The sequence below is a fragment of the Leuresthes tenuis genome, unplaced genomic scaffold (assembly GCF_036924035.1).
Source record: "Leuresthes tenuis unplaced genomic scaffold, fLeuTen1.0.hap1 SCAF_21, whole genome shotgun sequence".
Classification (NCBI taxonomy): Eukaryota; Metazoa; Chordata; class Actinopteri; order Atheriniformes; family Atherinopsidae; genus Leuresthes; species Leuresthes tenuis.
Window position 1 is genome coordinate 31282738 of NW_027325375.1, and position 25567 is coordinate 31308304.

The window sequence follows — 25567 nt, forward strand, 5'->3', positions numbered from 1 at the left end:
TCAAAATACAAAATGTACATCATTTATTGGTCTTTAGTCCTTTAAGTGCAAACAGTCAATAAAATCAACCCTGTTCTGTTTGCTTCTCGGTGGAGCTGAGGGGGCACCGTCAGATCCGGATGGTGTAGGACTCCGAGTGGGTGACGTATCGGACCCAGCGCTGGGACGGACTGGGCTGGACTGGGGACAGGCGGAGGAAGCGGATCTGCAGGCCTGTGGCGGTGAGCTTCGGGAGCTCGAAGCTCAGGCCGACCGGGCCGATCTCCAACATGGAGGCCGAGCTCAGGCCTGGGACCTCCAGCTGAAGATGGTTAGAAAGCAGTCGTTAAGAGTCGTCTGATTCATGCTAATGAGAGCTGTCTACGGAGCTATGGGAACGGGTCTAAACATCTGGAACAGGCAGTCAGGATTTAGGTCTAAACATCTGGAACAGGCAGTCAGGATTCAGGTCTAAACACCTGGACCAGGCAGTCAGAATTCAGGTCTAAACATCTGGAAAAGGCAGTCAGGATTCAGGTCTAAACATCTGGAACAGCCAGTCAGGATTCAGGTCTAAACATCTGGAACAGGCAGTCAGGATTCAGGTCTAAACACCTGGAACTGGCAGTCAGAATTCAGGTCTAAACACCTGGAACAGGCAGTCAGAATCCAGGTCTAAACACCTGGAACAGGCAGTCAGGATTCAGGTCTAAACATCTGGAACAGCCAGTCAGGATTCAGGTCTAAACATCTGGAACAGGCAGTCAGGATTCAGGTCTAAACATCTGGAACAGGCAGTCAGGATTCAGGTCTAAACACCTGGACCAGGCAGCCAGGATTCAGCTCTAAACATCTGGAACAGGCAGTCAGAATTCAGGTCTAAACATCTGGAAAAGGCAGTCAGGATTCAGGTCTAAACATCTGGAACAGCCAGTCAGGATTCAGGTCTAAACATCTGGAACAGGCAGTCAGGATTCAGGTCTAAACATCTGGAACAGGCAGTCAGGATTCAGGTCTAAACACCTGGAACAGGCAGTCAGAATCCAGGTCTAAACACCTGGAACAGGCAGTCAGGATTCAGGTCTAAACATCTGGAACAGGCAGTCAGGATTCAGGTCTAAACACCTGGAACAGGCAGGCAGGATTCGGCTCTAAACATCTGGAACAGGCAGTCAGAATTCAGCTCTAAACATCTGGACCAGGCAGTCAGAATTCAGCTCGAAACACCTGGAACAGGCAGTCAGAATTCAGGTCTAAACACCTGGAACAGGCAGTCAGAATTCAGGTCTAAACACCTGGAACAGGCAGGCAGGATTCAGCTCTAAACACCTGGACCAGGCAGTCAGAATTCAGGTCTAAACACCTGGAACAGGCAGTCAGGATTCAGGTCTAAACACCTGGAACTGGCAGTCAGAATTCAGGTCTAAACACCTGGAACAGGCAGTCAGAATCCAGGTCTAAACACCTGGAACAGGCAGTCAGGATTCAGGTCTAAACATCTGGAACAGGCAGTCAGGATTCAGGTCTAAACACCTGGAACAGGCAGGCAGGATTCGGCTCTAAACATCTGGAACAGGCAGTCAGAATTCAGCTCTAAACATCTGGAACAGGCAGTCAGAATTCAGCTCGAAACACCTGGAACAGGCAGTCAGAATTCAGGTCTAAACACCTGGACCAGGCAGGCAGGATTCAGCTCTAAACACCTGGACCAGGCAGTCAGAATTCAGGTCTAAACACCTGGAACAGGCAGTCAGAATTCAGGTCTAAACACCTGGAACAGGCAGTCAGGATTCAGGTCTAAACACCTGGAACTGGCAGTCAGAATTCAGGTCTAAACATCTGGAAAAGGCAGTCAGGATTCAGGTCTAAACATCTGGAACAGCCAGTCAGGATTCAGCTCTAAACACCTGGAACAGGCAGTCAGGATTCAGGTCTAAACATCTGGAACAGGCAGTCAGGATTCAGTTCTAAACATCTGGAACAGGCAGTCAGGATTCAGTTCTAAACATCTGGAACAGGCAGTCAGAATTCAGCTCTAAACACCTGGAACAGGCAGTCAGGATTCAATACTACAGTCTGAGCTCAAATCGAACATTTGATCAGATCTAAGTTTGGACTTTCGCTCACCTTCAGCAGGGCGGAGAGCTGAGTCCCTCCGGTGAAGCGGGGGATCTGCCAGACCACGGCTCTGCTCTGAGCCTTCAGCTCGGCGCTCTGATCCGGACTGCTGAGCTCCTGCGACAAACTGAACCAACGACACACAACATTGGTTTGAGGAACACTTTGAGGAACACTTTGAGGAACACTTTGAGGAACACTTCCCCCAACATTTGGTGTTCTTCCTCTTGTTGCCTTCCAGTTTCACATTTGAACGACTGAACTACCCGAAAAGGTCCAAATATATCAAATAAAAGATAAAACAACCATAAGACGGTGCGTTTAACAGCCGAACTTCACCTTCAGAGGTCCATATCCAGCTCAACAAAGCCCACCTGTGTGAGGGTCACATGATCTCAGAACATCCACAGCTGTTCTGAAACAGTTCTGGAGCTTCAGACTGGTTCTGGTACAGTCAGCTCCCAGCAGAACCATCCCATCAAAGCTCCTGCTAACTGGTCCGTTCACAGATGAGGTGGATCACGGAGGGAAACCCAGACGGTCCCGTCCTCAGTGATGGTCACAAGCAGCAGTTCTGGTCAGGATGCTTTTCAGACGGGGCAGAACCAGGACTTCCTGGGTTCAAGCGTCACAGCAGAACCGGACCTGGACCTCACACATGTACAGACTGAGGCTCGTGGGCAGATTTCAGGCTTCAGTGGATCAGCTGGTCCAGGCAGATGGTTCTGGTTCTGATGGAGGTTCTCCCTGTTAAAGGGAGTTTTTCCTCCCACAGTCGCCTCAGGCCGGGGATTGGATCAGAGAGAAGTTTCCTAAGTGGTTCTGCCTGACTGGATCTGATTGTTCTGCAGTGAATCGGCTTGAACTGGAGTGAATATCTGAGGTGATTTGGTGGTACATTAATTCAAGCTGAACCCACTGTGATGGACTCCAACAGAACCTCGGACTCAGAGCTCATTTGCTGCCTTCTTTGCTTGAGAGTTTACAAAACAAATGAGCAACTGAAGCGTTGCCCCAGAGAGTCGGCGCCAGGCTCACGGCGCCGGGCTCACACATTCAAATTCACCCAGAACTCATTTCCAAAGCAAACAGCAGCTTCAGCAGAGCCACATTTGAATGGGAGCGTCTCACCTCACGGTGCCTTTAGGGACGGGGATGGTGGCGCAGACGTTGATGGCAGCGCTGCAAAACAAAAACAGAGCAGTGACATCATCACCATCATCATCATCACCATCATCACCATCATCATCATCATCATCATCATCATCATCATCATCACCATCTAATCTTCAGCCTGTTAATCACTGAGAGTGCTGCTCTGTTAGATCACTCCGACCCCCCCCCCCCCACTTCAGATTTAAATACTCTGCTTCCTCTTTAGGGAAAACGCCCCCCCCCCCTGCTGGAAGCCTCAGACGACCTGAACTCGCAGCTTTAACAGGTGAACTCGCTGCACAGGTCGGGATGCTTCAGCCCAAAGAACCCAAACTTCACCGAATGAGCTCCAGAGCAGAGCAACAGTTCAGTTCCACCTAAGGGAAATTACCCAGAATTCAGTCTGGCAGCAGCTCGGCATCCTGCTCAGAGAGGAGGACACCTGGATCCTGCCCGAGCTGCTATAGATCCAACAGTCGGTTGAGTTTGTGTCAGACTGAATGAATAAAGCTCATAAAACACACCTCCTGTAAGCTGCTCTGAGCTCTCTGCCACATCACAAACACTTTGCTTCCCCCTGATAAAACCTAACATCTTATTATCTTATAGTTCTTCAGCTCCTCTGAAAGTCTGCGCCTCACATTTAAAAGCGACCCCCCCCCCCCCCCGGCTTTGTGTTGCTGACCCACACAGATTAGAACCCTTACAGGTTTGTTTTAACACATTTTTAGGCTTTAAACGGGACACTGAGCTTTCCACCGACTCAAAATATGATAAAATGAACATCGAGACACAAACTTTAATCAGAGCATCAGCAGAAACAAACTCCCCCCCCCGAGCTGAGCCGCTACGTCAATAAAATGTCAGATTTACTCATCTGGCCCCAACAGAGACTCAAATCATATCAGCAGGGGACAGATATCCTGGTTTTTAATCTCAACACTAATCCTACATTTCCCATGATGCACCTGAGCTGCTTTCTGTTGTTTAACTCCATGCAGCAGAGTACAGCTCAAAGTGGGCCGCTGGTGTGGTTTCAGCAGCAGGTAAGGAGGTGAAGCACACCTGCTGCACCTGCTGCTGCACCTGCTGCACCTGCTGCTGCACCTGCTGCACCTGCTGCTGCACCTGCTGCACCTGCTGCTGCACCTGCTGCTGCACCTGCTGCTGCACCTGCTGCTTCACCTGCTGCTGCACCTGCTGCTGCACCTGCTGCTGCACCTGCTGCACCTGCTGCTTCACCTGCTGCTTCACCTGCTGCTTCACCTGCTGCTGCACCTGCTGCTTCACCTGCTGCTGCACCTGCTGCTGCACCTGCTGCTTCACCTGCTGCTGCACCTGCTGCTTCACCTGCTGCTGCACCTGCTGCTTCACCTGCTGCTTCACCTGCTGCTGCACCTGCTGCACCTCCTGGTGTGCTTCACCCTCAGAGGTTTGATATCTGCTGGGTGAAGGAGAAACTCACCTCTTGGCTGGCAGATCACAGCGGAGCCTCACGAGCATCAGCAGCCTGCAGAGAGGAGGAAACATCTCTTATTTGTGGTTTGTGGTCATGAAGGTGTATTCAGTGTTTCCACGGCAACAGTGAAACGATGCAAACCGGCTGCTGACAGCTTGTCTGATCAACAGAGACTGCTCTTAAATTCTGGAGGACTCTGGAGGACTCTGGAGGACTCTGGAGGTCTGTGAGGGAGGTTTTCTCTGCTCCACCAGCTTTGTTCACTGGAAAAACTCCCTGACACAGAGACTTATGAAGCATCAACCTGATGATGTGCTCCTATCTCACCATGATGCAGTCTGCTGCGGTTTCCTGAAGACGAGGGGATGAATGATTCCCCTTCTGGAAGTTAAAGGCTGATTATCCCCACTGCAGAGGGGACACAGTGAGGCTCATGCACTCACTTCCCTTCAGCTCTTTGAGGTTTGCAGCATTGGTTTCTGCACAGCTCTCTGAAGGTCCCACCACAGCATTTCAGTCAGGCTGAGGTCTGGACTCTGACTGGACCATTGCAACACCTTGATTCTGTTCTTTTTCCCACATTCTGCTGTAGATCTGCTGCTGTGTTTGGGATCTTTGTCCTGTTGATGAGCCAGTTTCAGCCCAGCTTTAGCTGTGGGACAGATGGCCTCACATCTGACTCTAGAATACTTTGGTATCCAGAGGAGTTCATGGTGGACTCAATGACTGCAAGGTGCCCAGGTCCTGTGGCTGCAGAACCAGCCCAGATCATCAGCCCTCCACCACCGTGCTTGACAGCTGGTATGAGGTGTTTGTGCTGATATGCTGTGTTTGGTTTCCTCCAAACGTGCTGCTGTGCATTAGGACCAAACATCTCCACTTTGCTCTGGTCTGTCCAAAGGACATTGTTCCAGAAGTCTTGAGCTTTGTTCAGATGCAGCTTTGCAAACCTAAGCTGTGCTGCCATGTTCTTTTTAGAGAGAAGAGGCTTTCTCCTGCAGCCCTTCCAAACAAGCCATCCTTGTTCAGCCTTTTTCTAACTGTGCTGTCATGACCTTTAACCTTTAACATGCTAACTGAGGCCTGTAGAGTCTGAGATGTAGCTCTGGGCTTTTTCACCTTGGGGTGACCTTTAACCTTTAACATGCTAACTGAGGCCTGTAGAGTCTGAGATGTAGCTCTGGGCTTCTTCACCTTGGGGTGACCTTTAACCTTTAACATGCTAACTGAGGCCTGTAGAGTCTGAGATGTAGCTCTGGGCTTTTTCACCTTGGGGTGACCTTTAACCTTTAGCATGCTAACTGAGGCCTGTAGAGTCTGAGATGTAGCTCTGGGCTTCTTCACCTTGGGGTGACCTTTAACCTTTAACATGCTAACTGAGGCCTGTAGAGTCTGAGATGTAGCTCTGGGCTTTTTCACCTTGGGGTGACCTTTAACCTTTAACATGCTAACTGAGGCCTGTAGAGTCTGAGATGTAGCTCTGGGCTTCTTCACCTTGGGGTGACCTTTAACCTTTAACATGCTAACTGAGGCCTGTAGAGTCTGAGATGTAGCTCTGGGCTTTTTCACCTTGGGGTGACCTTTAACCTTTAGCATGCTAACTGAGGCCTGTAGAGTCTGAGATGTAGCTCTGGGCTTCTTCACCTTGGGGTGACCTTTAACCTTTAACATGCTAACTGAGGCCTGTAGAGTCTGAGATGTAGCTCTGGGCTTTTTCACCTTGGGGTGACCTTTAACCTTTAACATGCTAACTGAGGCCTGTAGAGTCTGAGATGTAGCTCTGGGCTTTTTCACCTTGGGGTGACCTTTAACCTTTAACATGCTAACTGAGGCCTGTAGAGTCTGAGATGTAGCTCTGGGCTTCTTCACCTTGGGGTGACCTTTAACCTTTAACATGCTAACTGAGGCCTGTAGAGTCTGAGATGTAGCTCTGGGCTTCTTCACCTTGGGGTGAACTTGCTGGGACGTCCACTCCTGGGAAGATTGACAGCTGTCCTGAATGTTTTCCACTTGTGAATAATCTTATAATCAGATATAAACACATCATCACGTCCTGTTTTCTCCAAACTGAACAGAACTCTGAGACAGAAGAAGAAGAAGAGTCCAGCTGTCGTCCTGCAGCAGCTCCACAGTTATTCCCATCGACTGTTTCCACACAGAAACTATGTGAGACTCTAAATAACTGTCCTCACACACTTCTGAGCTCCTCCATCCTTATTGTTCCACATTTCTGCTGCCGGCTGCTTCAGGCCTCACTGTCCTTCCTCCCTTATCGAAAAGTTATGCAAGTTGTTCTCAGAAAGTAACACTGACCTGATAACATAAACATCCTCTGCTTGTCTCATTGGAAGTGTTGGGAGTAATGTAAACAGAGTGTGTTTGCAGTCCAAACAGTCCTCTTTGTGTTAATGACACTCCATCGCAGCTCTGCACAGGAAACTTTTCAAAGAAAGCATCAAATTCTCTTTGAAAATGTGCAATGAACTGTGAAAGAAGTGAATCCCACCGTAGGAAGCTCCTCCTTCTCCTCCTGCTCTTCTGCAGCTTCACATCAGTGACTCTGTTACTGACGGACATGAAGTGTCTGAGAGGACAGATCCACAGCAATCATTAACAGAGAAGAGCTGAGCTTCAGAAGGCAGATCTGACAGATCATAAACCCTCTGCAGGTCAGAACTTTCTCACACAGCCCTGATCCAAAGTCCTGATTCATTCAACAGACATTTAAATGTTACCGGCTGCACTTCTTCCTGTTTCCTTCCAAGCAGCCAGACTTGCTGTAACCTTTAAAGCTTCCAGGCTTTCTGAAGGTCCTTCACAGTTTTTCTTTGTTCAGCCACTTAACTCTGACCTTTGAACCATTCAGGCAGAAAAAAGGCTCCTAACTCAAGGGATGAACCAGTGTTGTGTCGACACAGAACAGACAACTTAGCAAAGAAGCCATTTTAAACTGGATCTTTAGGCACTTTGTCACAAAGACACATCATTTGTTCCATTTCTTTAGCTGCATCTATGAAAAACAGCAAAGAAAACACAGTTTGACAGACAGAAAATAGGATTTCTGCAGCAACAAGGTGATTCCCAAAGAGATATTAGCTGAAAACTTGGCATATCTCAGCATGGTGTGCAGTGTGTCCTTAAAACATTTGAGGAAACTGGACAAGTGGAGGACAAAAGAAGAAGTGTCAGGCCTAAAAAACTATCTCCAGCAGATGAACAGGATCTGAAAGTGATGTCCTTAAGAAAGAGGAAAAAATCCAGCTGTGACCTGACAGGACCTGAGAGATGCATCTGGACCTTCAGCTGATCCATCTACTGTTGGCCCAAGCCTCATCAGAAATGGTCTCCATGGAAGGGTGGCTGTCAAGAAGCCGTTCTTAAGGAAGGGAAACAGGGAGAAAAGGCTGAGCTGTGCCAAATGACACAAGAAGTGGACTGAAAATCAGTGGCAACAGGTCTTATGGAGGGATGAATCCTCCCCAGAGCCCGGACCTCAACATTATTGAAGCAGTGTGGGATCATCTGACAGAGAACGGAACAAAAGGCAGCCCACATCCAAAGAAGAGCTTTGGGATGTCCTTCAAGAAGCCTGGAGAACTATTCCTGAAGACTCCTTAAAGAAATGACAGAAAGCTGGTCTCAGAGGGTTCAGGCTGAGTTGGAGAATAAAGGAGCTCAGACCAGAGATTCACTTTAAAGCTGCTGAGAACCGAAACTTCCCTGAAACCTGAAATTCTAAACTTAAAAGTCTATGAATGAGTTCAATTAACTCTGAATCAAACATGTTCAGAGACCTGAGCTGTGGTGAGGAAAGACATCACGAAGCTGCAAAAACAGACGTAAATCTGAAATAAACCAGCATGAAGTGATGGAAAACAGCATGTTAATCAGGGTGTGGATCGACTGATGCTGAAGCAGCTGCCTTTCCTGTTTCCAGGACGATCTTTCCTTGACAACACCCATGGATGTCATGGCTGGGAGGCAGCTGGGAGGCAGCTGGGAGGCAGCTGGGAGGCAGCTGGGAGGCAGCTGGGAGCAGATAGGAGAATCAGACGATTACACCTGAGAGAAAGCACCACTTCAGACGTCCTCACTCGCTTTCAGAGCCACACCCTGTTTGATAAAGTTCAGAGTTGCACCTGTACCTGTACATCAGCTGTGGTTCTGCCCTCTGGTGGTGGAACCAGATTTACTGCATTTTTCATGCTTTCTTCCTTTTGCTCCTCTTGTGAGTGTGCAGGCTGGCTGCTGAAGGTCCTTTCTTTAACGTTTACTGACCTATAAACCACCTAAACCAGAGAGGATGAGTGCAGCTGGGCTGTTGGATTGAAACACTTTACCTTCCTGCGTTGTCACGCTCAAAGGCAGGAAAGAGGCGGAAAGGAGGGGCAGAGGGGAGGTCATCACTCAGATGGTACTGCATCACCGTTTGCTGCAGCAGGAGAAGAAGAAGAAGAGGAACATCACCGTCAAATAACACAGAGGAAGACACGGCTGAGACCACAGGAAGTGGAACAGGAACAAAAAGGCAGCTTCAGTTGGAGTTTGGCGCCGCCCTATTGGCAGCCTGCTGCAACAGCTCTGAACATATTGTGTCTTTCTTTGTGTCTTTTACAAAATGTCTCCTGCTGTGCTGCCGGAGGGATTTCTGCTGCTACTTCTGAGCCTTTTTAATATCTGTTATGATGTGCACTGGAGCAGCTGACTGACCAAAGCCCAAGTTACCCACCCACCAACTGACTCATCCATCCATCAATCTATCCATCCATCCACCCATCAACTGACTCATCCATCCATCCATCCATTAATCAATCAATCCATCCATCCATCCATCCATTAATCAATCAATCCATCCATCCATCCATTAATCAATCCATCAATCATCCATCCATCCATTAATCAATCAATCAATCCATCCATCCCAGACAGGTACTGAAGGAAATCTCTGAACAACCAGGTGACGGACGGTTTAAAATCAATGTTTTTCATGAGCAAAGGCTCCTCGAATGCTGATTTCAACCTTCAGCTTCAACACTGTGTTTAGACTGCAGTTTGTTGGGCTGATGATTTGTTAACTTTCTCTGTCGTAAATCATTTCGATTACAACCAAAAATGGACTAAATGTTCCTTTAATCCAGAGAACAAATGTCCACTGAGTTATGAGCAGCTAAGCTAAGAGAGTTAAAATCAAGCTGAAGGACTGAAGGTTCAGCACCTCTCCCTGGCTGGGGCAGAGTCGGAGGATTCGGTGGCTGTCGAACTCGTCCAGCTGCACCGCCTGATGGAAGCTGCACTCATCGACCCGAACCGCAGCGCCGTAACCTGAAAACCAACACACACAGACGGAGCTTTAACCTGCCTCTGATGGAGCTTTAACCTGCATCTGATGGAGCTTTAACCTGCATCTGACGGAGCTTTAACCTGCATCTGACGGAGCTTTAACCTGCGTCTGATGGAGCTTTAACCTGCATCTGATGGAGCTTTAACCTGCATCTGACGGAGCTTTAACCTGCATCTGACGGAGCTTTAACCTGCGTCTGACAGACCTTTAACCTGCGTCTGAAGGAGCTTTAACCTGCATCTGACAGACCTTTAACCTGCGTCTGACGGAGCTTTAACCTGCATCTGATGGAGCTTTAACCTGCATCTGACGGAGCTTTAACCTGCATCTGATGGAGCTTTAAGCTGCATCTGATGGAGCTTTAACCTGCATCTGATGGAGCTTTAACCTGCATCTGATGGAGCTTTAAGCTGCGTCTGACGGAGCTTTAGCCTGCGTCTGATGGAGCTTTAACCTGCATCTGATGGAGCTTTAAGCTGCATCTGACGGAGCTTTAAGCTGCATCTGACGGAGCTTTAACCTGCATCTGATGGAGCTTTAACCTGCATCTGATGGAGCTTTAACCTGCGTCTGACGGAGCTTTAGCCTGCGTCTGATGGAGCTTTAACCTGCATCTGATGGAGCTTTAAGCTGCATCTGACGGAGCTTTAAGCTGCATCTGACGGAGCTTTAACCTGCATCTGACGGAGCTTTAACCTGCATCTGACGGAGCTTTAACCTGCGTCTGACGGAGCTTTAGCCTGCGTCTGATGGAGCTTTAACCTGCATCTGATGGAGCTTTAACCTGCATCTGACGGAGCTTTAACCTGCATCTGATGGAGCTTTAAGCTGCATCTGACGGTGCTTTAAGCTGCGTCTGATGGAGCTTTAACCTGCATCTGATGGAGCTTTAACCTGCATCTGATGGAGCTTTAAGCTGCATCTGACGGAGCTTTAAGCTGCATCTGACGGAGCTTTAAGCTGCATCTGTTGGAGCTTTAACCTGCATCTGACGGAGCTTTAACCTGCATCTGATGGAGCTTTAACCTGCATCTGACGGAGCTTTAACCTGCATCTGACGGAGCTTTAACCTGCTTCTGAAGGAGCTTTAACCTGCGTCTGACGGAGCTTTAACCTGCGTCTGACGGAGCTTTAAGCTGCATCTGACGGAGCTTTAACCTGCATCTGATGGAGCTTTAACCTGCATCTGACGGAGCTTTAACCTGCATCTGTTGGAGCTTTAACCTGCATCTGACGGAGCTTTAACCTGCATCTGATGGAGCTTTAACCTGCATCTGACGGAGCTTTAACCTGCATCTGACGGAGCTTTAACCTGCGTCTGACGGAGCTTTAGCCTGCGTCTGATGGAGCTTTAACCTGCGTCTGATGGAGCTTTAACCTGCATCTGACGGAGCTTTAAGCTGCATCTGACGGAGCTTTAACCTGCATCTGATGGAGCTTTAAGCTGCATCTGGTGGAGCTTTAAGCTGCATCTGATGGAGCTTTAAGCTGCATCTGATGGAGCTTTAACCTGCATCTGATGGAGCTTTAACCTGCATCTGACGGAGCTTTAACCTGCGTCTGACGGAGCTTTAACCTGCGTCTGACGGAGCTTTAACCTGCATCTGATGGAGCTTTAACCTGCGTCTGACGGAGCTTTAAGCTGCATCTGACGGAGCTTTAACCTGCATCTGACGGAGCTTTAACCTGCATCTGATGGAGCTTTAAGCTGCATCAGATGGAGCTTTAAGCTGCATCTGATGGAGCTTTAACCTGCGTCTGATGGAGCTTTAACCTGCATCTGACGGAGCTTTAAGCTGCATCTGACGGAGCTTTAACCTGCATCTGACGGAGCTTTAACCTGCATCTGACGGAGCTTTAACCTGCATCTGATGGAGCTTTAACCTGCGTCTGATGGAGCTTTAACCTGCGTCTGACGGAGCTTTAACCTGCATCTGACGGAGCTTTAACCTGCATCTGATGGAGCTTTAACCTGCATCTGACGGAGCTTTAACCTGCATCTGATGGAGCTTTAACCTGCATCTGATGGAGCTTTAACCTGCATCTGACGGAGCTTTAAAGCTGCATCTGACGGAGCTTTAACCTGCATCTGACGGAGCTTTAACCTGCATCTGACGGAGCTTTAACCTGCATCTGACGGAGCTTTAACCTGCATCTGACGGAGCTTTAACCTGCATCTGATGGAGCTTTAACCTGCGTCTGATGGAGCTTTAACCTGCGTCTGATGGAGCTTTAACCTGCATCTGATAGAGCTTTAACCTGCATCTGACGGAGCTTTAACCTGCATCTGATGGAGCTTTAACCTGCGTCTGACGGAGCTTTAAGCTGCATCTGATGGAGCTTTAACCTGCATCTGACGGAGCTTTAAGCTGCGTCTGATGGAGCTTTAACCTGCATCTGACGGAGCTTTAACCTGCATCTGACGGAGCTTTAACCTGCATCTGACGGAGCTTTAACCTGCATCTGACAGAGCTTTAACCTGCATCTGATGGAGCTTTAACCTGCATCTGACGGAGCTTTAACCTGCGTCTGATGGAGCTTTAACCTGCGTCTGGTGGAGCTTTAACCTGCATCTGACGGAGCTTTAACCTGCATCTGACGGAGCTTTAACCTGCATCTGACGGAGCTTTAACCTGCATCTGACGGAGCTTTAACCTGCATCTGACGGAGCTTTAACCTGCATCTGACGGAGCTTTAACCTGCATCTGACGGAGCTTTAACCTGCATCTGATGGAGCTTTAACCTGCATCTGACGGAGCTTTAACCTGCATCTGACGGAGCTTTAACCTACATCTGATGGAGCTTTAAGCTGCATCTGATGGAGCTTTAACCTGCGTCTGACGGAGCTTTAAGCTGCATCTGATGGAGCTCTTTTTACTGGCCTTTTTTTAATGACCCTCATTAGTTCCATGTTCCTCCAGCTGTTGCTCTTTTCTTTTGCAGCCCTTTGTTGCTCCCATCACATCTTTACGAGCTCACATTCTTCATGAAGCAGTAAAACATGTGTTTTCTTTGTTCTGTTGCGAATAAAATGTCGGTTTATGAGGTTTGAAAATCACTGCATTCTGCTTTTAATTATATTTCAAACGTCCCAAATGTCCCAGCTTTTCAAAGGTTGGGGTTGTAGAATAAAGCTTTTCTCTGCTTCAGGAGAAATGGAGAATAAAGGGTTTTAAATGAATCCAGACCTCATGTTCAGTTCAACTTAAAGTTTTTTCTCTGGAATCATTCTCCTCGTAGCCTTTCTTTGTCCTCTTTGGCTTCTTATCTGGCGCTGAGCCGCCTCCAGGTCGGGTCAGTGAGGTGAGGGCTGAGGATCAGCGCTCAGACGGGATGATTTCAGCCTGCTGTCTGTTATATTGTTGTGTCTTTATGGCTTTGTCCCATAAACACTGTTACATTGATCCAGGAAATCAATAAGTCACTCAAAACACTAAATTTGAACTGTCTGCGACTTTTTCAAACAACAGATTCTGACATGAATCATTGATGATGCTTGTTTTCAGTCTGAGTGAAAGGAAGCAGATGATAGCTGTTACCTGATCTGATCACCTGAGTGTGTGTGTGTGTTTACCTCTGAGCTCTGACTTCCCGATGCTGAACTCCTCATTCAGGCCGATTCTCATTTCTGTAAGCATGTCAGGTGTTATCAGGACCAAACTGAGCGAGTTAAACCTTCTTCCATCAAACTTTAAGGTGTGCTAACACTTTTCAGACTCACCTGAGCAGCTCGGCATGTAGCACTTGACTCTGATCTCTCCCTCCACATCTGCCTTCATCAGAACTCCCTGCAGCACAGATCAGGTCTCAAAGGTCAGTCAGAGTTCGCCACAGCCCTCAAACATCAACAGATTTTATGAAAAAAAAAGTATCAAGCAACACATCGGGAGCTGAGGTCTGACTGCAAATCAACGAGGACAAAGGTACAGAAAGGGTATAAAAAGATATAAAACGGTATAAACGTGTATAAACAGGTATAAACGGGTATAAACAGGTATAAACGCGTATAAACAGGTATAAACAGGTATAAACGGGTATAAACAGGTATAAAACGGTATAAACGTGTATAAACAGGTATAAACCGGTTTATAAACATGTATAAACCGGTATAAACATGTATAAACTAGTATAAATGGGTATAGAAAGGTATGAACAGGTATAAAACGGTATAAACCGTTATAAAAAAAGTATAAATGGGTATAAACGTGTATTAACGGGTATAAAAAGGTATAAACGGGTATAAACTGGTATAAACATGTATAAACTGGTATAAACAGGAACAAACCGGTATAAACCGGTTTATAAACAGTTATAAACCGGTATAAACTTGTATAAACTGGTATAAACTGGTATAAACGTGTATAAACTGGTATAAACATGTATAAACTGGTATAAACGTGTATAAACAGGTATAAACTGGTATAAACCGGTATAAACTTGTATAAACCGGTTTATAAACATGTATAAACAGGTATAAACGTGTATAAACAGGTATAAACTGGTATAAACCGGTATAAACATGTATAAACAGGTATAAACGGGTATAAACCGGAATAAACAGGTAAAAACGGGTATAAACAGGTATAAACGTGTATAAACTTGTATAAACCGGTTTATAAACATGTATAAACAGGTATAAACTGGTATAAACGTGTATAAACATGTATAAACGGGTATAAATGCCTCTGATTATGAAGCTCGTGTTAGTTCTCAGCACCAGTCACAGCTCCACCTTTAAACCGGTTTTAATGTTGACGAGATGTTTGCTGAATGAGATTCACGCTTCCTGTAGTAATGAACGTGACTGAATGTGATCACCATGGTACGTCCTGTAATGAAAACATATGTTCTGCGGCTCTTCGAGTCGGCTGCACCGCAGTTTGTCCTCTAACTCGGAGCTGAGCGGTTTGTGTGAGTCGCAGTATTGATGGAACCCTCTCTGGTGAATGCAGTCACTGGGAATGAGACAAACAGGCGATCCAACACCCGCTGATCCTGGAAGGATTTTCAGAGACATCTGAGTAAAGCGCAGTAAAGTCCATCCACTCCCAAACCCCTGCTGGGGTCTGACAGCTACGTGCACGATCTGACAGCTACGTGCACGATCTGACAGCTACGTGCACGATCTGACAGCTACGTGCACGATCTGACAGCTACGTGCACGATCTGACAGCTACGTGCACGATCTGACAGCTACGTGCACGATCTGACAGCTACGTGCACGATCTGACAGCTGCTGTGCACGATCTGACAGCTACGTGCACGATCTGACAGCTACGTGCACAATCTGACAGCTACGTGCACAATCTGACAGCTACGTGCACGATCTGACAGCTACGTGCACGATCTGAAGGCTCCTGTGCACGATCTGACAGCTACGTGCACGATCTGAAGGCTCCTGTGCACGATCTGACAGCTACGTGCACGATCTGACAGCTACGTGCACAATCTGACAGCTACGTGCACGATCTGACAGCTACGTGCACGATCTGACAGCTACGTGCACGATCTGACGGCTGCTGTGCACGATCTGACAGCTACGTGCACGATCTGAAGGCTCCTGTGCACGATCTGAAGGCTCCTGTGCACGATCTGACAGCTACGTGCACGATCTGACAGCTACGTGCACAATCTGACAGCTACGTGCACGATCTGAAGGCTCCTGTGCACGAGTTCAATCTTAGATGCAGCCTTTCTGAAGGTATTTTTCTCTGAAATGCTCCCAAACTTTAGACATTCCCCTGATTTTGCCCCTCGTTGTTTCCTCCGTCAGACCGAGCTGCTACAGGCGTGCGCACGTGGTGCGACAGCAACAAGTGTCCGTGTGAAACATGGCGGCCGCTGAGCAGAACGTGTTGGTGGGAGTTAAACGAAGCATCGGTGACTCGTGCCAGGAGGCCAGGTATTCTGTGGTTTTCTGTCTCCTCCCCCCCCTCCCTGTGTGTTGTCTTTAGGTAACTGCAGCAGGGATGCTGCTCACCTGTGTGAGCAGCTGATTGGATAATTACTGCTGACCAATCACAGCTGAGGAGCCACTTTAAAATGGAGGAAGTCTCGGGCCTTTGGGGCTTCTTGACTCTTGATTTTGTCTCTGTTTGGTGCTCTTCCAGAGACACATCTGTTCAGGAAGGTGTGGGAGGTTTTGGGACGAGGTAAGTTGGGGAACCCTTTACATTTCTTTTGCTCTCACATAGCAGGTAACTGTTATTCCACTGGGTTTATTGGCTGTGCCACCACTGTTTTGGAGGGTCTTCTACCTTTCTTTCCTTTCTTTCTTCTGAGATAGCTCAGACAGGCCTTCTTTTGTTATATTAATTTAATTTTTTATGGCACAATCACCCCCCCCACCCCCACCTTGGAGTGTCTTTTTTTTTGTTACAATAAAGCTAATTTGTTCACTTCAACTGAGACTGATTTGATTAAGTGGTTGTCGAGTCATTGTCGGCTAACTGGTTTCACCAAGTGGACGTAACACTGGTTGCAGCTGAACTGGCTCCATGTTCAGCTCCATAAAATGAAGTTTTCCTGCCCTGGTTCCAGCTGTGAGGCTGATGTCTGCTGTGACTGAAATTCAACCTGAACCTCAGCTTCCTGCTGTTTCTCACAGTTAAATGGAGCCCTGATCGCTCACAGCGAGCTGCGAATTCAAATTACTGGTCAACTAAACGTTTTCTGTGAATTAAGAAGGTCGGACAAAGAAAATAAAGTGTCTTTTGTTTTCATTTCTAAAGGCTTTAACTGTGAATTACTCACGTTGGAGCCGATGACCACCGTCATCCTCTCGATCACGTCCACAAATATCTCGCTCTTCCCTCCCTGGAAGTAAGACACGAGCACATAAATACAGTCCAGCTGGGATCTGGCTATTTACTGGAACCTGTTAGAGGAATTCGTTCTTAATTCTTAAAGGGAGTGTGTGAAACTCAAAGTGCACCACAAAGCAGCCAGGAATAATCCTCCCTGGCGCCTCTGGGCTGATGTTTACCTGCTCTCTGCTGGACTGGATGGGTCTGGTGGCAGCAGAGCTCGGAGCCACTTTACTCTGTTGTGTCTCTGCTCCAAACTGCAGACAAACAACAAACAACAGCAGAGTAAACCCAGGCTCCCTGAGCAGAAACAGCTGTGGAATGAACCGCATCGCTGAGGTTTGAAGACTCGGGCTTCAAAGGAAGCCTCACATGAAGTCTGGAGCTGGTTTTAGTTCACACTCAGAGTTCCTGGGATATTTACTGTCTCGACATGTCAGAACCGCAGCTGAATTGGTAGCAAATCTCCGAACATGTCTGAGCCTGTGAGCAGGAAACCGACTCTCTGGATTAGACTGAGACGGGAAGGTTGGGGATGACATTTAGCCACGGATCAGATTCACCTCAGACAGCAGCAGATATGAGTCGGATCGGCACAATAAACTGGATTTGAGTCGTCTCAGTCGGGCGAAACACAAAAACAAGCTGAAAGTGAAAGAAAAACCAGCGGAAACACCAGGAAACGCTGTGAGAAACCTCAGGAATTAACTCCTTCTCCCCTTCGGTTTCGTTCAGCTCCTCTTAAAGCCTCCCTGTTGATTCATGGTGTTTCCAGGCAGGCTGCAGCAGCTCTGGTGTTTCTGAGCCTTTTAGATGCTGGTTTACCTTCCTGCTGGCTTTGGGGGGTAACAGTGCAGTAAATAAGGTTTGTTTTACATTTGTTGGTGTGCAGAGGAGCATCTCTGCTCTTCATCTACAGGAAAATCCTCCCGGTAGCTCTTTTAACTTTGGACAACATGTGTCCTTTGGCTCTGTTACTGATCTGGAACCTCAGCTTTGTTTCAGGGGTGAAAGCTTCCAGGTGGAACAGGTTTATTGGAGAGGGAAGGCAGCAGGAAACGATGTGTTGTTGTTGCAGAGCTCATCTGTACATCCTCAGACTGACACCAAACAGCCGCTGAGAACGGAGCCTGAACAGAGAGCTGTGGCAGCCAAACAAGTCGAGCCTGTGCTGCAGCTCCAGAGCTGCGATGCTGCTGATAAGTGAACCGGTCTGATGCTCAGACAACTTTATTTCTACGGTTTTACACAGTTAAATGTCAGCAGGTCCTAAACTGCGGTAAAAACAACCTCAGAGGGACACTGTGTCATTATTTACTGAACAAACCTGAGATAAAACACAGGATCTGTCCTCTGACTCGCATATAAAACAGGTTTCTGCCTTCTTTCACCTGCGTAATAAAGCAGGAACATCCTGTCTCAGAGCAGAGAAACTGCTCCATGCATCTGTTCCTTCAGGACTGAACTACTGTAATTCCTTATTATTGTTCTGTCCCACAGACTCTCTGAAAAGCCTCCAGCTGATCCAAAACCCTGCAGCCAGAGTTCTGCTGAGAACTAACAGCAGAGATCATGTTTCTCCAGTTTTAGCTTCTCTTCATTGGCTCCCTGTTAGATTCAGAATAGAATTTAAGGTTCTTCTCCTCACATATAAAGCTCTTAATGACCGAGCTCCATCACATCTTAAAGATCTCACAGTTGGATATTTCCCCAACAGAGCACTTTGCTCTCAGGCTGCAGGTTTCCTTGTGGTTCCCAGAGTTTCTAAAAGCAGAATGGGAGGCAGAGCCTTCAGTTATCAGGCCCCTAAAAGCAGAATGGGAGGCAGAGCCTTCAGTTATCAGGCCCCTAAAAGCAGAATGGGAGGCAGAGCCTTCAGTTATCAGGCCCCTAAAAGCAGAATGGGAGGCAGAGCCTTCAGTTATCAGGCCCCTAAAAGCAGAATGGGAGGCAGAGCCTTCAGTTATCAGGCCCCTAAAAGCAGAATGGGAGGCAGAGCCTTCAGTTATCAGGCCCCTAAAAGCAGAATGGGAGGCAGAGCCTTCAGTTATCAGGCCCCTAAAAGCAGAATGGGAGGCAGAGCCTTCAGTTATCAGGCCCCTAAAAGCAGAATGGGAGGCAGAGCCTTCAGTTATCAGGCCCCTAAAAGCAGAATGGGAGGCAGAGCCTTCAGTTATCAGGCCCCTAAAAGCAGAATGGGAGGCAGAGCCTTCAGTTATCAGGCCCCTAAAAGCAGAATGGGAGGCAGAGCCTTCAGTTATCAGGCCCCTAAAAGCAGAATGGGAGGCAGAGCCTTCAGTTATCAGGCCCCTAAAAGCAGAACTGGAGGCAGAGCCTTCAGTTATCAGGCCCCTAAAAGCAGAATGGGAGGCAGAGCCTTCAGTTATCAGGCCCCTAAAAGCAGAATGGGAGGCAGAGCCTTCAGTTATCAGGCCCCTAAAAGCAGAATGGGAGGCAGAGCCTTCAGTTATCAGGCCCCTAAAAGCAGAATGGGAGGCAGAGCCTTCAGTTATCAGGCCCCTAAAAGCAGAATGGGAGGCAGAGCCTTCAGTTATCAGGCCCCTAAAAGCAGAATGGGAGGCAGAGCCTTCAGTTATCAGGCCCCTAAAAGCAGAATGGGAGGCACAGCCTTCAGTTATCAGGCCCCTAAAAGCAGAATGGGAGGCAGAGCCTTCAGTTATCAGGCCCCTAAAAGCAGAATGGGAGGCAGAGCCTTCAGTTATCAGGCCCCTAAAAGCAGAATGGGAGGCAGAGCCTTCAGTTATCAGGCCCCTAAAAGCAGAATGGGAGGCAGAGCCTTCAGTTATCAGGCCCCTAAAAGCAGAATGGGAGGCAGAGCCTTCAGTTATCAGGCCCCTAAAAGCAGAATGGGAGGCAGAGCCTTCAGTTATCAGGCCCCTAAAAGCAGAATGGGAGGCAGAGCCTTCAGTTATCAGGCCCCTAAAAGCAGAATGGGAGGCAGAGCCTTCAGTTATCAGGCCCCTAAAAGCAGAATGGGAGGCAGAGCCTTCAGTTATCAGGCCCCTAAAAGCAGAATGGGAGGCAGAGCCTTCAGTTATCAGGCCCCTAAAAGCAGAATGGGAGGCAGAGCCTTCAGTTATCAGGCCCCTAAAAGCAGAATGGGAGGCAGAGCCTTCAGTTATCAGGCCCCTAAAAGCAGAATGGGAGGCAGAGCCTTCAGTTATCAGGCCCCTAAAAGCAGAATGGGAGGCAGAGCCTTCAGTTATCAGGCCCCTAAAAGCAGAATGGGAGGCAGAGCCTTCAGTTATCAGGCCCCTAAAAGCAGAATGGGAGGCAGAGCCTTCAGTTATCAGGCCCCTAAAAGCAGAATGGGAGGCAGAGCCTTCAGTTATCAGGCCCCTAAAAGCAGAATGGGAGGCAGAGCCTTCAGTTATCAGGCCCCTAAAAGCAGAATGGGAGGCAGAGCCTTCAGTTATCAGGCCCCTAAAAGCAGAATGGGAGGCAGAGCCTTCAGTTATCAGGCCCCTCTCTGTGGAACCAGCTGCCAGTTTGGCTTCAGGAAGCAGACACCCTCTCTACCTTTAAGATCAGGCTGAAACTTTCCTTTCTGATAAAGCTTATAGTTAGGGATGGCTCAGGTGAGCCTGAAACATCCCATAGTTCTGCTGCTGTAGGCTTTTTACTTTATATAATTCACCCTTTTCAACAGAAAATGCAGAGAAATGTGCATTTCAGCTGAATATCTCAACATTCACAGCTTGACCTTGGATGAGTTATTTATCTGTAAGATATTTCCCCAACAGAGCATTAATCTTATCGATGTGAGTTGATTACGACGTCCTGACCGTATCTTTTAGGTGCTTTAGATACAGTGCTTTAGATGCAGTGCTTTAGATACAGTGCTTTAGATACAGTGCTTTAGATACAGTGCTTTAGATACAGTGCTTTAGATACAGTGCTTTAAGTGGACCTCGGCGCAGCCAAACAGCCTTTAAGCGGGTCAGAGAGCAGCAGGTGAACAGGTGTAGGTGGGGTGAAGGTACCAGGCCCACGTTGCTGAGGTCAAACAGGCTGAACGGTCGGGAGGAAACGGCCTCGGTCTGGATGAAGTTCTTCAGGACATCAGAGGAGGTGGTTTGGATGTAACCGTAGTCCTGAGAGACAGACAGACAGACAGACAGGATCAGCACAGACAGACAGACAGACAGACAGGATCAGCACAGACAGACAGACAGGATCAGCACAGACAGACAGACAGACAGACAGACAGACAGGATCAGCACAGACAGACAGACAGACCTGATCAGCACAGACAGACAGACAGACAGGATCAGCACAGACAGACAGACAGACAGACAGGATCAGCACAGACAGACAGGATCAGCACAGACAGACAGACAGACCTGATCAGCACAGACAGACAGACAGACAGGATCAGCACAGACAGACAGACAGACAGGATCAGCACAGACAGACAGACCTGATCAGCACAGACAGACAGACAGACAGACTGGATCAGCACAGACAGACAGACAGACAGACAGACCTGATCAGCACAGACAGACAGACAGACAGACTGGATCAGCACAGACAGACAGGATCAGCACAGACAGACAGACAGGATCAGCACAGACAGACAGACAGGATCAGCACAGACAGACAGACAGACAGACCTGATCAGCACAGACAGACAGACAGACAGCCCTGATCAGCACAGACAGACAGACAGACAGACAGACAGACAGACTGTAAGCAGTGTTCTTCTCTCAGGAGATTTCAGCAGCCAGCTCTAAAGCTTTATGAGTTAACTGTCGACCAGCTGCAGCCCAACCGGAGCTTCCTGCGGTTTATCAGCCGCTGAAATCTGACCACAGCTGGAACCTTCCATACAGCAGCAGCTCCACCCGTCAGCTCTGGGAGGGTTCATGTGGAAAAGTTCAACTTATCTGCAGACCTGAGCTGTGGGGACTTCCTGGAAATGTCACGTTTACTTCCTGCTTCACAGATTCTGATCAGAGATCAAACAAAGTCTGAGTCATGCACCTATGGGGGCGGCCATGTTGGAATACTCCACTGGAACCCGGGCGGGGGGGGCACAGCACACAGAAGCAGCTCAAACACTCAGTGTGTGAAGTTAAATCAGAGCGGTTCTGGAACTGTGAGCAGCAGAATCTGGTTCATTCACTGTGTTTCATCCTGTTTAAGGCAGGTTAAACAGACCCTCGCCTCCACATGTGAAGAGAAAACTCAGAGTGAGGTCGAGTTTGAGTGGGCTCTGTGTTCTGGAGGATTTAAAGAAGAATCCATCAGAAACAGCTGCTGGTCCCAGCGACTGAAAGATTTGGTACTTTTCTTTTTTCCTCTGGTTGTGACGTCACTATGAGCTTCTTCTACAGGAAGAAGCCTGACTCCAGATCAATAAATTAACCCAAAACCATAGAAATAAATAAACATGATAATGAACTAAAGAAAACCCAATAAATAAGCCACAAACCAGGAAGAGGAGCAGCGTTATCATCTTTTCTTAATTAATCCAAACAGGAGCAGCTGAGAGCTCAGGGACCTGCTGGCTGAACGCTGCTCAGCGGCGCCCCCTGTGGACAGAAACTCACCACCGCCTCGTCCAGCAGCTCGTAGATGAGGGCGAAGTTCATCTGGACCGACTTCTCTGAGAGGCTGCCGCAGTAATCCTTCACCAGAGCCGTCAGCCTGAGACACAGAGTTCAGTTACCAGCTCGTTTTAAACCTGTTATTTCATCTGGTTCAGGTCTGAACTCACAGGAACCCATCGGCTCGGTGCCAGAACTGAGAGCTGGGTGTAGTTTCCACGTTACTTTCTCATAAAACTGCTGCATCCAGCGATGCTTTTCTTTCCCCAAATCCTCCCTGAAACCCGTGTTCAGACATCAGAACCACAGGTTCCCCTTTTTGTTCCTTTTGGCCTCCATCTCTTCCTGGTTCATAACTTTCTGGGTTAAGCATGAACTTTTTTCCCTTTTCAGAGGTAAGAAAGATATTCAATCATGAAGAGTACTTATTTTTGTTGACTAAATAATGACACGGTGTGCTGTGGTTCATCTGAGGTTGTATCTAATTCATAAGACCTGACAGGAAATTAGATGTTTTTTCAAAACCTTAGAAATTCAGTTTACTGTTGACAGTGTGAAAAACGTGGATTCAAACCCACGGGGTCTCAAAACACAAAAATTATTATTATTTTGGATTTAAATGAGTAGGTAAGAATTTCAGAGTGATTTGAATTTCACTGGACCCCTTTATATAGTGGATGCAGAAGGACAAATACAAAAGTTTAGCTTGAAACAATGACTTGGTTGAACTAAAACTTAGAACTTGCTACATGCCTTTGTAGCTTTAATCCAGTAGGAAAGGATGTTGTTACATTTGTGAACTATCCTGACTCTCTTTAATGGACTGTAAGAGGTTCTTTTCAGAACTTTTTAATAAATCTTGTCTTTTTGTGTTAACTATTAAATCAAAAGAGAGCAAACCGTCATGTGGCTGCTGCCCCCAGAGTGAGAGCGCGGCCTCCTCCTCTCCCTCTTTGTCCTCCACCTGATTACCAGCTGCCGCCTGTGGAGGAGGACAGAGAGGAAGCAGAGGGCGGCCTCCAGGTGCGCCTTTACCACACATAACAGAAGGTTTCGCTCGTGTCAAACAAACCTGTTGAGGAACTCGATGATGGTAAACGGCGAGGAGTCGGCCGTTGTCGTGGCGACCCAGTAGAAACACAGAGTTCAGTTACCAGCTCAGAGGTCTGCTTCGCCACGTTTTAAACAACCTGTTATTTCATCCGGTTCAGTTCTACGCCCACTGCGTGCACGGCCTGTGTTTCCCCTTTTTGTTCCTTTTGGCCTCTCTTCCTGGTTCATAACTTTAACTTTTTTTCCCTTTTCAGAGGCAACTTTTTAATAAATCTTGTCTTTTTGCAAAAAACAAACCAAACAAAAAAACAAGTGTTAACTATTAAATCAAAAGAGAGCAAACCATCATGTGGCTGCTGCCCCCAGAACAAACCTGTTGAGGAACTCGATGATGGTAAACGGCGAGGAGTCGGCCGTTGTCGTGGCGACCCAGTAGAGACCTCCCTGCCGGACGTGGACGAAGTGCAGATCTTTGTGACTCTGCAGAAAGGCAGAGGAATTTCAGATTTAACTCGACACATGAGGGACGTCTGAGCCCTGAAGCGTCTCCTTGGACTATAATCTGAACATTTTAATCACTTTAAAGAAACTTAAGCCTTGTTCAGTCTTGAACTTTCATGACCTTTAACCTTTAACATGCTAACTGAGGCCTGTAGAGTCTGAGATGTAGCTCTGGGCTTTTTCACCTTGGGGTGACCTTTAACCTTTAACATGCTAACTGCAGAGTCTGATCACACAGACAGTGGAGGGGTTACCATGACAACCGGAGGCTGGTCTCCAGTCAGGGCTGTGACTTTCTCGTAGAACATATTGACAACATCGTTTCCTGCTTCTCCGCGGACTGGTGATCGGGTTAAGGTTAACTTTCACTCACAACAAAACAAAGACGGCCCAGAGGGTTAAAAGTGGCGTCCAGCGTAATAACCGGACCAGCACCCGGGTACGTGTGGCCTTGACTTTCTGGACAGGAAAGGTATTGATCGGCGGTCGAAAATAACAGCGTGTGTGGTGTTTGGCCTCGGTTATTTTCTGCTGCTGGATAAGAAGGATACAGTCCTTGTAGATGAGATGGTCGCCCTTCGAGGACAAGATGAAGACCTGAGAGATCATCCTTCAAAAAGGCAGATGGATGAGAAGATGTCAGATCAAATTCATGCAAAGATCGTCCAAATCCAGCCTGGTGAGAACTAAATCTGACACAGAATGATTCTTTCTCTATTTTAGACGGGAAAACCACTGACAAACTTCAGCCAAAATGTTCCTTTCCAAACTCTTCTGTTTATCATTGATCCTTCCTATTACCTTCCCTTTGTGTCACACACATTAAAAAATAAGCATATTTCCAGAGTAAATTAAAGCCTGACATTAAAACTAGTTACACTTAATGTAATCTCATTTAACATATGCCAAGTTTATCTCACAGAGAAGCCTGAATATACAGTTTATAACCTTCATTTGGGGCTTTAAAATGAAGAGAACTACTTTAAAATCCCTTTAAATGTATGAAGGTTCTGCTCACATCTACAGGCATGCACATGTGATGACTTCAAGTCATTATTTTACTCACCCGCAGAAGATGAAATACGAACAAAGGCGTGAAAATATTATTTATTTTTGCAGTTGAGGCAAAGTTGCTAACGTTAGCATAGCTAACCCGGCTAACTGGGAGCTAAAGTATAACTGAACTCATAAGAATTGGCACGACAACGGAAGACGTGACCAAACCAGACGGATTAAATGTTCGTTTAAGGCACAAAAAGCTGACATGAAACATGTACAGTTTATTGTCAGCTTTCGAGGTGAATGTATGTCTGACAAGTTTGTGTTTACATCGTATCAACCAGTCATTCTCCGTCTATGGTATCACCAGTTAGCGTTTAGCATCGTAGCGCCACCTATTGTACGGGCGGGTGAACAGATATTTTAGACAAATATCAATTCAGTCTTAGACATAATCTTGCAAAAACAATTATAAAATTGTACCACAGTTGCTCTTTTAACTTAACACTTTTATTCGTATCTTAAATCAATGATAATGTAGTCGTTTAGCTACATAAACTTAGCTTGTAGTTACAACATCCGAACA

General features: G+C 47.3%; 1 protein-coding gene across 1 annotated transcript; it reads right to left on the minus strand.

Annotated features, from left to right (window-relative positions):
* ap4m1 (adaptor related protein complex 4 subunit mu 1) lies at positions 1 to 25342 on the minus strand. Its single transcript, XM_072374510.1, has 16 exons — positions 25049 to 25342; positions 24534 to 24592; positions 24237 to 24322; positions 23855 to 23961; positions 22432 to 22528; positions 20863 to 20973; positions 17038 to 17115; positions 16806 to 16868; positions 13774 to 13840; positions 13627 to 13680; positions 9927 to 10033; positions 9052 to 9143; positions 4718 to 4762; positions 3229 to 3279; positions 2107 to 2224; positions 1 to 301 (listed from the first exon to the last, which is right to left on the minus strand). Exons 2-16 carry the CDS (start codon positions 24589 to 24591, stop codon positions 110 to 112), a joined length of 1326 nt encoding a protein of 441 aa, XP_072230611.1. The 5' UTR covers position 24592; positions 25049 to 25342; the 3' UTR covers positions 1 to 109.
* Between the last annotated feature and the right edge of the window lie 225 nt (positions 25343 to 25567).

What these genes read in the sequence shown, in the direction of transcription:
- ap4m1 (XM_072374510.1), bottom strand. Translation starts at nt 24,591, where the DNA reads ATGATCTCTCAGGTCTTCATCTTGTCCTCGAAGGGCGACCATCTCATC. An exon ending in CGGGAAGTCAGAGCTCAGAG is followed by an intron (nt 10,034 to 13,626) that starts GTAAACACACAC and finishes GTTGGTTTTCAG; the next exon opens with GTTACGGCGCTGCGGTTCGG. An exon ending in TGTGATCTGCCAGCCAAGAG is followed by an intron (nt 3,280 to 4,717) that starts GTGAGTTTCTCC and finishes TTTGTTTTGCAG; the next exon opens with CGCTGCCATCAACGTCTGCG.